Source organism: Tribolium madens, unplaced genomic scaffold (assembly GCF_015345945.1).
Source record: "Tribolium madens isolate multiple individuals breed KSU strain unplaced genomic scaffold, Tmad_KSU_1.1 Scaffold_2;HRSCAF=44;Tcas5.2_LGX, whole genome shotgun sequence".
Classification (NCBI taxonomy): Eukaryota; Metazoa; Arthropoda; class Insecta; order Coleoptera; family Tenebrionidae; genus Tribolium; species Tribolium madens.
The window spans coordinates 2990102-3002579 of record NW_025400995.1 but is presented as its reverse complement, the minus strand read 5'-3'; the positions used below and the strand labels follow the sequence as shown (position 1 = coordinate 3002579).

The window sequence follows — 12478 nt, the reverse complement described above, 5'->3', positions numbered from 1 at the left end:
GGTAAAAACTTGTTTTAATCATATTTCAAGTAAATTCCACTTACAGTTTTGAGTAATACAAGATGATGAATTGCGATCTTATCAAAGTTGCCGCAGAAAGAATAGACGTTTAGGTATCTCAGTTGGTAAGAAGAATTCAAGTTTTGTTAATTGGCGCAAGTTGAAAAGAAAGTCTTGTTTAACTGAGTCTTCAATGCCATTTATAAATGGCTATTAAAAGAAGAAGTTCAAGACTTACAAATACGTTTGTATATCTTTATAAGTTTGTTTTAAAAATATGGTAAATATTTCGGTGTTTCTCCAATTAAAGTTTTATCGAACTGACACTGATTAAGTTCAAATACATTTTTGTGACTACTAAGTTTTTATGATTTTGTTTTATGGAGAAGATTTTATTGTGATGGTCCATTCGATTTAATAATGAGAATCTGAAAGTTTATTGAGATGGCTGTTAACATGTTATAAGAACCCTGATAAATAAGTTTAGCAAGTAAAGACCTTTTTAGACGCAGTTTAAGTGTTGGCAATAAATGAACGTCAAATCGATTTTTATCGGAAAGTAGGTGCCATTTGTACGAGATTTCGCAAGGAAATGAAGAAAAATGAGTACAGTTCGCAGCAATTATTCCAACAAATCCATTATTCGATTCTTAGTCGTACTTGTTAACTTACTGTCAACGCTCATTCGGAAATTCTTTTGTTGATGAATAGTTTTCTTCCTCTTGAAATCTAAAAGCATTCACTCCATTGGTCTATTCCTTTCAATCCAATTTCAGAAATTGACACCTTTACAGTCACTGAATACGTAATTATCTACACTTACGGCAATTTAACAAAATCAATTTAATCCTTTGCGAAGCTTCCAACTCAACATTTTAAATTTCACAGAACGATGAATGAAACAACATCTTGCTAATCACTCTTGCATCATACTTTGTCCCACCTAATAAACAACTTTAGCCTTTCTTTACAACGAATTAAAAGCGTGTTCTACAAATTATCTTTCAAAAAGGATTTCCTACAGCATAAATCTCCTAACAAGCACACCAACAATAAAGAAAAGAAAATCTGCTACAAAAACACAGGAAATAAGATATTACTTTAAAAAAAGCCACTCTGAATGAATAATTAGTATTCAGGAACCGGCAACTCTTGCGCGCAGACAGAAAATCGCGACTTATAATTACTTGAAATTGATGAAATTGATGAAGTGTATATAACTAAAATGAAATTTGGTTGATTAATAATTAATTACTGGAATTGTCTCAAATCGCTGCTTAATTATTGACAATGCATGTTTCTCAATTTAATTAAAAAAAATTAAAGCTGGAACTGGAATTATCATCGTGTGTAAACAAGACATTAAGTGTAGCGTGGTAATTATAAAATCAACATTTATCATAAATGCGTGTTTATTATATGCTAAAAAATGAAAGCACCGAAATGAATTAGTTCTTAACACAACAAGAAAAAATATGATTCACTCCATTAACACAGGTCACGACCAAGGGTAAAGCAAGGGTTGCTGTACACCTAATAGCCCTCGTTTAAAAAAAAAAATTACCAAGTACATAATTTCATCACTTTCGCCACTTTAACATTTTATATATTAGAGCGAATCGACAAGCGCAAACATTTCGCTAAATTTCATCCTCCGGTTTGCATAAAGTGGCTTGACTTAATAATGTTTGTGCAAGTTTTATGCACCGGAGATCACGACGCATTTTCAATTTTCGTTACAACAGATCGGCTGAAAAGTCATAAAATTATAATTGGTTCGTGAAAATGTTACACGAATTTTACAACATTTCACATTTTATCGAAAAATATTCTTTTCTGATACGTTTACTCAATGGCTAGATGGCAGTTTTCGATTGGTTTTATCCATCATCTCATATGTCATATTAGTAAGAGAATATGCATCCCTTCTTTAGTTCCCAGATTTATCTGTACAAAGAAAGGTCAACAGAATCGATACGGCTATCGGACTAACTGACAAGAATATTCATCAAACTTAAAACCTTGACATTTACGTGTAAATATTTTTATATATTCCAAACTTATTCAAGCTATTTATTTAAGAGCTCAATACTTACCACCTCCCCCTGAACTCTATTTACACTAATGCACACCACACTATTTATAAACGTTGGCAAATAAATTGTAAAATATTTTTACCACGATTTGTTATCGCTGTCAAAATCAACTGCAATATAAAACTTACATACGTGTACCTTCAACAATTTGATAGATAATTATTTTAGGCACCATTTAGAAAATTGTGGTGATAAATAAATAACAGAGTATACAAAATAGCCAAAATAAACGAATCTGGAAGTTTTACTAGACAGTTAGAATGACTTTTTTCTTTCTAACCATTTGCTAAAGCAATTTTCCGTCTTTAGCTACCAAATACGCATTTTAAAAATTTGCTCTCTATTTGATTTGAAATAAAATACATATATCGTTGATAAATATTTTAAATATTCAAATACTAATTTAATCAACTAAATATATTACCTATTGATTTTTTTGAAACTAGTTAATTTTAATAGAGGTACAACTGCATTTAAATTCATAATATGCTTTGTTATTTCCCATTTAATAAATATTGAATCAAATTTTTTAAGTTTTATATAATATTTTGTACGTAGGTGTTTATTAAAAGATGCTTATTAAAAAAAAAGATGCTATTAAAATAAGTATAGACAGCAGTAATAAAGACAAATTAAGTCAAAATGTGCGTAGCTTGCGATAAAAATAAAATTTAAGGGCCTCTTTTTTCGTATTACAAATTCTGAGAAGTGAGTTTTTATATAAATCTCAATATTTTAACAATAATCAATAAAATTAATTTATGAGAAAGCATCAGTAAGTCTGTAAATGTCATTATAAATAATAATAATAATGAAGATAAAATATTTTTTTGTAAAATAAGCGTACGGGCGGTTTCTCTCAATTAAGCCGTCGTTTGTGGAACCTTTATAGCGTTGTAATTGGAGGCGATTGAAGTGGATGTACGAGGTTAAGTTAAAAAGTCAGAGTATCGTTTTAAATTTAAGGTGGTAATAGGGTATTTAATTAAGGATCAGTGACATTCATTACATAAACGTAATTTAATTTTGGATGCTAGAAGTGAGTTTAACGCGGGGGTTATTGCTGGAACACTAGTGTGTTTGTGTTAGGGAAGAATCCAGGAAAAGGTCGGGAAAATTTGGGTAATTTGTAGTAGCGGGCAGTCATTTCGTTAACGAAGGGTGACACTGAGATGTGGTGAAAGAAAGTAAAAGAGACAAACCTGTGCAAAGTTCTAGGAGGATGAGGATCCACGATGTCAGCACAAGCAGTCCTGAAGAGGTCCTCGGCGATGGAGTGAGAGTTTTCATGTTGATGTTGACCGTATCGAAAAACACTACAAAATCACTGCACCACACACGACTCGGATAATTTAGACATTTTAATCTTATCGCCCGAGGTTATCAACTTACATGTCCACAATTATTAAAGCTTTTCTCCGCTCAACCACTTTAATGCCTCGGTATCTGGGGCATTAAATATCTATCCAGATACCAGCGCTGTAGTGCGCGGAGTTAGTCTTTTTAAATCGAGAAAACCGATCCTCTTTTAGCGCAGTTATGACGAACCATGCTAGAATAGCGAACGATCTTCTCGCTTATTAAATTACACTAGCGGAACAGAATTAAATTAAGTTCACAATCATAAAGGAAATGTTCACACCTTAACTGTGGAGCAAAGCTAATGTTATTTGCTGCTGGGAACGCAATAACGTCTTCCAGAAACAACTTACGTAAAGTTCACTTTCAATTAAAACACCCTGATTCCAAATCCGTCAGTTCAACCTGAAACAAATCGAACCGGTAGTAGGTAGACATACTCATCTACAACAAACACTTGTCAACACTTCAACTTCTATAACAACCTACTTCAAACCTTTAAAACCCTTCCTTCTACACACGAAATTATTAATATACCAATCATATATTTTTATAACAAGAATTAATCACAAGCTACAATCGATTTAGTATTAACAAAACTAATCGCTTTGCTTTCCGATCCTTGTACTGGTAACCGTTTGACAGTAACACGACATTCAGGTTTTTAAACCGTTGATTGGAAAAGTTTAATATAGCTTCAATTTTTCCTCAGTCGTAAAAACACGAACCCAAACATTTTTCATTCAACATATTTTTTAGTAGAAAACAAGAAAAATAAAATTTAAATCTTTTATCAAAAATATCCGGAAAAATGTCGGAAATCTTATCAATTAGCTTGAACAAGCGAAATAGGGGTAGATCTGAGAATTGGAAAATCCGACTTTGTAACAAGAGAGAAAAACAAATAATGTTCCAATGAAATTTTGTTTTGAGCGGTAAATTATTTTTGCGCAAAATTTGGTTTGATGATAGAGTCGTTGGTCTAATTCATATTACCTGCGGTTTCGCGGATTGTTGAAATCCGGAAATGACAACACTTAATAATTAAGGAAGATGTAAAGTATCCGAGAAGAGCAAACGTGAGGTAATATTAGGCGGCAAATCCACAGCGCCAACTGACACTTGTCATATGACAAATGAATAAAGACAGTCGCGTCACATGCCAGCACGCGCCGTTTGCACAGACAGTGTGTTCGTGGCTTAACTTGTGCGAAGACACTGTACTACTGGCCCGGCTTGAATCCGGCGACACGGCGCAGACGCTTTAAGGGCGCAAGCGTCGCGGTGCATTTTCTCATCCATTATTTTAATGTGATTGCTATAGAATGCTAAATGCCCTTCGATAATCATCTTCAAAGTGTCGACAAGAGGAGTGATATCTCAGTTTTTTCGCGAAACACCTCCGCTAATTTAAAGCATAGCGACTAATTGCTGGGATCAGCTTCCACATCCGCCCTTATAATTTAATCCTTTATCAAAGTCGCGATTGCAATTAGTGCCTTCAAAAATAAACGGCCAGCCCTCCTAATTCTAATGCCAATTCTAATTTCAACACCGCTTTCAAGCCGGCGAACTAATTCAAAGAGGGACGACACAAAATAATTCCCGTTACATAATTAACTAAAGATATTTGGAAAGGCGCATATATGTGCAAAAGTCGCATTTGAATAAACAAAAGAATAAATATAAAACAACAAAATGCATACGAGAACAATTTTATTAAGCAAATCCATTAAACTATCTGTAAACTATCATGTATTTTTATTTCACATTGCACATAATTACAGCTCTTGGACTTTTACTAAGTCTTTGAGGGAATGAAAGGCGATCTCAAACTAATTCAAAATTTCTCAAGACTGACCTTTCATTTACATTTCAAAGGGTCTCAAAGAGCAAGCGAAGTTAAACTGTCATAAACAAACTATCAGAAAGCCGATGTTTTGTGTAAACTGGTAACAATGCTACAATTTGTCAGATAATGCAAAAAATTCGGTCAAAATTTGTTTTTCTTTTCTAATTAATAACATTAGTTTCACAACCAATTGTTACGTCGTCTTGGTTTGTACTATGGACGTGAATCCCATTAATCACACGTGACCTTTGTTCAACTGAAACAATGAATTTTTTAGGAGCCACTACGAGCATGTTGCATTTCTCATTCATATGGAGAGATGTAAACGTGCAAGCCCGACATGGGCACACATGTTAACCGCATTTTAACTTAAAAACTATATCTCTGGGTATTAATTTGAATAAAGTCGCTTTTATTCAGAGCTGAAAACTAGTTAACTGCTAGTGTTTAAATAGCTTTTTTCCGATGTAAATAAACCTATTCATAAGTTTTGCACACTTTATTGCACCATAATTACAAGCGCAAATGCGAACCCAAATTGTTTTCAGAAAAACACGTTCAATTTTTGTCTCTTATAACAAATGTATGTTCAATAAAACAATTTTCTGGTTAAGTTGATAGAAAAACATTTTTTGCGATGTAAACAAAGCTTAAAGTTTGAAACAACCTTCACTATTAAACTACTAAAGTTGCTTCCACTGTCTGATCGAGACTAAAAATAAAAGTTGAAAAAACTTTAAATTAAATTTTCCTTCATTTCGCTTCTTTTAATATTTTAATAAATTTTCTTCTATAAAACGCCTAATCAAATAATGAATTGTTTTTATGTGGGAAATACTCATGATTTTAAAACTATGTAAGTTGGTATTTCTTTGATGTACACTGAATATTGTGTAGCATTATTAATTGAACGACCTTCAAAAGCTTAATCAAAATTTGCTATAATGAAAATTCTCTACGAAGATATAAGAAAATTAATAAACCGGCATATTGCTATAATTACTTCTATAGTGATTTTTTATTGTTGGCATTAATAAACGTGACACAAGATCAAATTCTATAAATATGAGTATTAATATAATAATTTGTACATATTTGATGTAAACACGAAAATATGTTTTTAATTTATTTAAGCTTGTGCTTTCCGGCTTTCGTGTGTCTCCCGACTCCAACCCTAACTTTGTTTCAAATCCTACAAAACGTAATTTTTTTATTCAAATATTTATACAAATATAAATATTTCACATTGTTTATTCAACTCAAAACCACCTTCTATATACATTTTCTCCTTGTTTTCGGTTGAAAATGCCTGACATATTCGGTTTTAAAAAGAAAACAAGCGTTATTGACATTTAATTTTTTTCAGTACATCACTATCATATCTGGACATATCGCATTTATGCTTTCTGCTTTTTTCATTTCTCAGTCTGCTAATATGCTCCTAATCTCTACCTTATATTTAAATTCAGCTCTTAAACAAGCCTATCGTCATGGATCTTTGCTTCCCTTTCATATGTGTGTCTTTTACTGCCACTTACACAATTCTGAAGGCACATCCAACTACACAAAAGCAACAAAGTGCCTGAAAATGTTGGCGTCTTCAGATGGAGTTCGCTAATCCTCCATTTTGTTTCTCTGTAGTCACATTAACATTATAGAAATATTCAACAAAGTAACAGTAGTCTAGTATTTAGTGGAATTAATAATATAACCGTTGATATTTTTGCCAAAATCTGTTCTAAGGACAAATGGGGAGAAAGTGAGCTACAAATATTCCGCTAGAGTTGCCGCCTGGCGTAGGTAATTACCTGTAAGTAGTTCCAGGATGGATTCAGTCCTCCTTAATGGAGATTTTCACATAAACCTGGAGCAGAAACTTCTCTGCCAAAGTTTGAAACAAATTGTGTATGAAGCAATTTATAATTTGATAAAAAAGCACACTTTTCACACATAGCTTTAGTAGGCAAAGACCGATTTTATCCAAGCCGTTACTCCATTTATCCGAGATTAAGAATTATTTCCATAGTAAATGGAGGATTTTCCAGATATTTTACTGGATATTTTACAGAAAGTAAATTCGCTAATCGACAGGAATTTAATAAGTTCAACTTGGATGACGTTGCAACAAATTCTTATAAACGAGTGCATTTTCTCTTGCAGTTTTACTGCAAATGTATCTTCTAGAATAAACGGAACAAAATATCCACTTTGTCTCAAACATTACTCTTTCACTCGATCTTTACTGCACTCTACTATACCAGACTTAATCATAATTATTCAAATACTCTAAAATCAGAGACTCCATTAAAACTATTGATTTTAAAAGTGAAGTAGGGTCAGGTTATAACATCACACGGTACTCGTAAAGAGAGGATCCTTTCCTGATTATCTTGTGAGTAGGTGTAATTAATTTTAATAAGTTGTGGGAGAAGTATCGATTAAATTTGAGCTTGAAAAAGTAGTTTATAATTTTCGAAATTTATAATAAAGTACTTTAGTTAGAGAATTCTGTTATTATAGAAAAGCAATAGTATTATCGGTAAAATAATATTTTTACATTGGTAGTTTTTTCGCTTTTGAAATCAACAATAAATAATAAATTAAATATTTTTTTAACACACGAGTATTACTTTAATCTTCACTTTAATGCTAAAACTCAATTTCCTAAAATTATAGTAGAAAATAAAATAGTATCATAAACATAATTACATATAATAGTCAGGTCTGCCTTTAATATTTGCTGTATCATTATTTTTTATCAAATGTTTAAGGGCTGACAGTAAAACCGAAACACGTAGTATAATAAAAGTAAATATAAAATGTAAATATAAAAAATATTCTTTTTTTTGTAACTACAAATTAAAGATTACCTACATGTAATTAAAAAATAAAAAACAAAATAAAAAAACATGTTTTTTTCTGTCAAAATTGGAATCGGGAAAGGAAGTTGCGAAACAGGGGTATAATAACAAAACAATACCTCAGTGTGAATACTTTGCAAAGATTCTTATTGTAATTAAATGTTGTCAACAATTTTGGCGTAACGGAATTTGAAGTGGTATGCGCAAGATAAATACATAAATCTACCCTCGGCTATCGTTAAAGTTGAATAATAAGGGACGGTTCTTAGATTTCATGGTTGAGATCACACACGTTAAAGTTACTTTGTTTCCAAATATTTACTACCTTAAACGCTCCAAGCGGAGATGCCTCGGGCTCAACTCAAAGAAGGGAAGCGCTTTACATAGCGCCATCTTACGACATGTTTGAAACATATTTAGTGTAGTGTATACGAACAAAAAGTATCACCTTGAATCCCGAATTTTGAGCTTACTTTCGGCAAACTGTGTTGTAGCGGTTTATTTTTGGTTGTGGTACATTGTGTTGGTGTCAAAAATTAATATTGCGCGAGTACATACAATGGCTTAGTTTGGACGTGTTTTCATTTAAACATGTTCTCTGTATTTTATATTTTAAAGTTGTAAAGTTAAGTAACGTAGGAAAGGAAGTTAGCAGTTCCGCAACAAGTATTCCAAATGCACAGCAAGTTTACGTTAATTTCTAAAAGTTGACGAGCTTAACTAATCTATGCATAGCACGGCTAGAACCCTACCCTTGAGACGTTTTTTCATGGATGCGACTGAAAAGTTGCGGAAATATCAAGGGAGTGGGAATTAACAATTAAGAAATTAAATTATTGTTAATGTAGAGTAAATAAAATTATCAATTACCGCAATTCGGTATTCGGTTCGTGGCTAGGTACCCTGGAAATATGCTTCACCCTGAGGCCCAGCACTTTGCGCTGAAAATAAAATACTGGACAATGTTTGCCGCCTTTACGTTCAATTTGTATGTTGGACACGGATATTTTGGGTCAAGGGGTAAAAAGAGAAAGGATTGCTTGAAATGTTTTTTCTATTTTTGTTATACTATGCAGTTTTTTATTGGTCACTCTGACCAGTACTTTGCATTTTGGGGATACGGACGCGCTTCGTCCTCATGAGATTATTCGAGCTCGTTGGATTTGTTCGTGTTGTTTCTGGATTTACGAATACTACAATTTGTTTTTACGAACGTCTCTTCATATTATTCCATCAAAACTTTTACAATTACGCGTTTATACAAACAACATTTATTCTTCCTTTTATCAACAACTCCAATTTTTAACTAGCCAACAAAAGTCACTACCGGGAACACTGCTCCAAATTATGCGACACAACATCTAACTAATTCACTACCACCACCTAACACTGATTACAAAATAACACAAACCAAACACGTATCAAAAGATTAACAAAGATTACGCCAGCATTGACAATTTTGTTACATTATTAACGTCACAAAATTCTACCAACCGCACTTGGCCAAGTCTCAATATTTTCATTTTTTACGAATTAGTCAAAAAAATATATATTTTTTTTTTTCTAAAAATTAATGTTTTTTTTATGATCTAAAAGCACAATCTTTCTTTTTTGCAATGCGATTTAAGATTTAAGCAAGCTTTCAATAGTTTCAATGTTTGCAATGCGTTTTAACAATAAAAATGTGGCATTTTTACAATGTGCCGATTATAGTAAATCCGCATAAACTACATAACTGACATCATAATCAGTTAAACTTTTATGAGTTCGTGCGTTAATAAAAACGTTTACTTTGTTGTTTGACTATGTATCGGGGGTTTATATCAGAATTTACATTGAGGCCAACAATTTTAAATGAAAAGGTTTGCGTGAAATAGATTTGGTGGGACGCAGTCTTGTGTATTTCCAATTTTTACAATAGGTTGATTTTTGAGAAACTGTTAGATTTGACGTATATATGCAATATTTTATCGGTATGGCATGCGATATATGACATGTACGTGTATATCGATTTTACACTTGACTAGGCTTTCAACACGCGGCATTAGCTTCGAGAGCCCCTCAAAATGTTTTCCAAAAAACCTCTAATTACACTCTCCTGTTGATAAAAAAAATCACTTAACAATATCTTATTAATTAACCAAGGACAAACACAGAAATAATCTAAAATCATCAACCTTTAATTATGGTGCGGAAAATGGGGAATATTTTAGTTGAGTCAGATTTGTGAGGATTTGTTTTATTTCTGTCAGAATTAGTTTTGATTTCCATTGCGTGATATTCAACAATATGACGTGAAAAGCTAAATATTTATGAGTAATTCCTACATACTCGTGTTGTCGAAATTTCGATTAGTTCATACCTTTTGCATAAAACATATTTACATAATATGAGAAAACATAAAAGGGTGGTGCAGGGATACTTGGTTGTTGAATTGAGTAAGATTAAATTTAAACAAAATAAAATGGTTCAATATTTCCGGTTGTCAGTGCAATAAATTGTCTTGGCCATCTTTGAAATATTTCTCATTGTAGGTATATATATTTATATATTGATTTGTGCGGTATAGAGGCTTCGCCTATCATTTGAAAATTTCTATGACGTCATATATCAATATAATGTTAGCCAAGTCTATTACACAATGACATTACCATCAACTTTCATAACAACCTATTTAACATTTGAATAACTTTTGGATCATTTCACAAACTTTTATAGTTCATGTATTCGGCTTGGAGAATTTGCTGTATTAACGACCCATTAATAAGCCTAAAAAGGGGTTTCTCTTGGAAACCAGTTATGTAATATACCCTACAAGATATTTTGATGATGAAGCTTGTACTTTCCAAAGTTGTTAACTTCTTCTGAAGCAGCAGGGATCAAATAGTTTACAATTAATTGCTTTCACTCTTCGCTGAGCTTATAAACTTCATTGAAAGTATTCATACCAGAACGCGTGTGTTTTTCGTAGACAAAAAACATCAGATAAGCTCTAATTAATCCACAAATAGATACACTTTTAACAAAACTCCGTGTGTGGCTTCACTAAATGAACAAGAAAGCCTCTTCATGTAGTATTTGTGATCCGAATGACAGAGATCTGCAATACGATATCTACCACGGTGTCGGAATGGAACTATTGTTCACACACTAATCGCACAAAAGCTGTCTTATGTGCTGCTATTACAGATGTCTGAGCACAAACAACTCTTTTCTCTTAGACGCTTTAATGGACTTTTATAACTTTCCAAATGAATTGGTCAAAGACATACTGTCTTTACATCAAATGAAATGTATTGTCGAAAATATTTAGTTATTTGCTGTTTTGTTTCGTATAATGGAAACCGAGAAAACACAAACAACCTGTCTTTCATTTATAGTCTTTGCAGCTGTTAATTTTCGTATATGGATCGAAATTGCTCCCGATTGCCGGAGATTACAAGAAATTGGGACAAACGGTCGCTTGGTTATAATTATATCGATTTAATTTTCGGAGTTCTCGGCTATACTCTTCCTTCTAGCCAAACTATTTACATTCGATATTGTAACATTCTTACATTCATTAATAAATTATTAAAAGATTATTATCTCCCTAGCAAAAAGTGTTAGTTATAGTAGACATTATTAAGACCTAGCAAATTACTCCTAATGATAGATCATTTATCAAATCGTTCATTCGTTTTTTACCGAGCTGCTTCAGCGGATTGGAATGAAATAAATTTCTCTGGAAACTCAATGGAGCTGCCACCTACCAGCCAGGGGAAGATTCACTAGTAACTCTGCTAGAAATTTCTTTATTTAAGACACTTGAAAAAGGTGTGGGTGTAGTCGAAGTTCTAAAGTGTAGTACAATCGCGATTCGGGATAGCTCTTATGATTCGATTTTAGAATCGATATATTAACAGTTCCGGGTATTAGGAGAGCAGAGGGCGGAGTTAATTCTTTTGCCTAGAGTTGTTCATTAGTATTGTGATTATTGCTACTATTGTTAAGTTTTTATTCATAATTCATACGCTCCTGTTACTTTGTGTGTGGATAGGATTGAGGATAAAAGAGACAGCATTTAACGTTGGTTATAATAATATTTATTTACACACACGTATTTAAACATTCTAAACATCTAAATAGGTAATAGTTATGAAATATATTTGTTGTAATTTATTTGATATGTACACTAAATTAGAAACATCACAATGGGATACTATAGGCAACAAATTTCTCACATAAAATCATCGAATTGATTCACTCATTATTTGGTAAATATTTGAAAAATTGGAATTAGCGTAAATTTGCCTAAGTAAAGCAATAAG

General features: G+C 32.4%; 1 protein-coding gene across 1 annotated transcript in view; it reads right to left on the bottom strand.

The window, feature by feature from the left end:
- LOC123006616 (hemicentin-2-like) overlaps positions 1-4661 on the bottom strand; it is a 191327-nt gene extending 186666 nt beyond the window's left edge. The window contains exons 1-2 of the mRNA XM_044401230.1: positions 4452-4661; positions 3299-3860 (exon numbers count right to left, since the gene is read on the bottom strand). Of these exons, the coding sequence (XP_044257165.1) occupies positions 3299-3386 (88 nt within the window). The 5' untranslated portion in view covers positions 3387-3860; positions 4452-4661. The remainder of the gene's footprint in view (positions 1-3298; positions 3861-4451) is intronic.
- Between the last annotated feature and the right edge of the window lie 7817 nt (positions 4662-12478).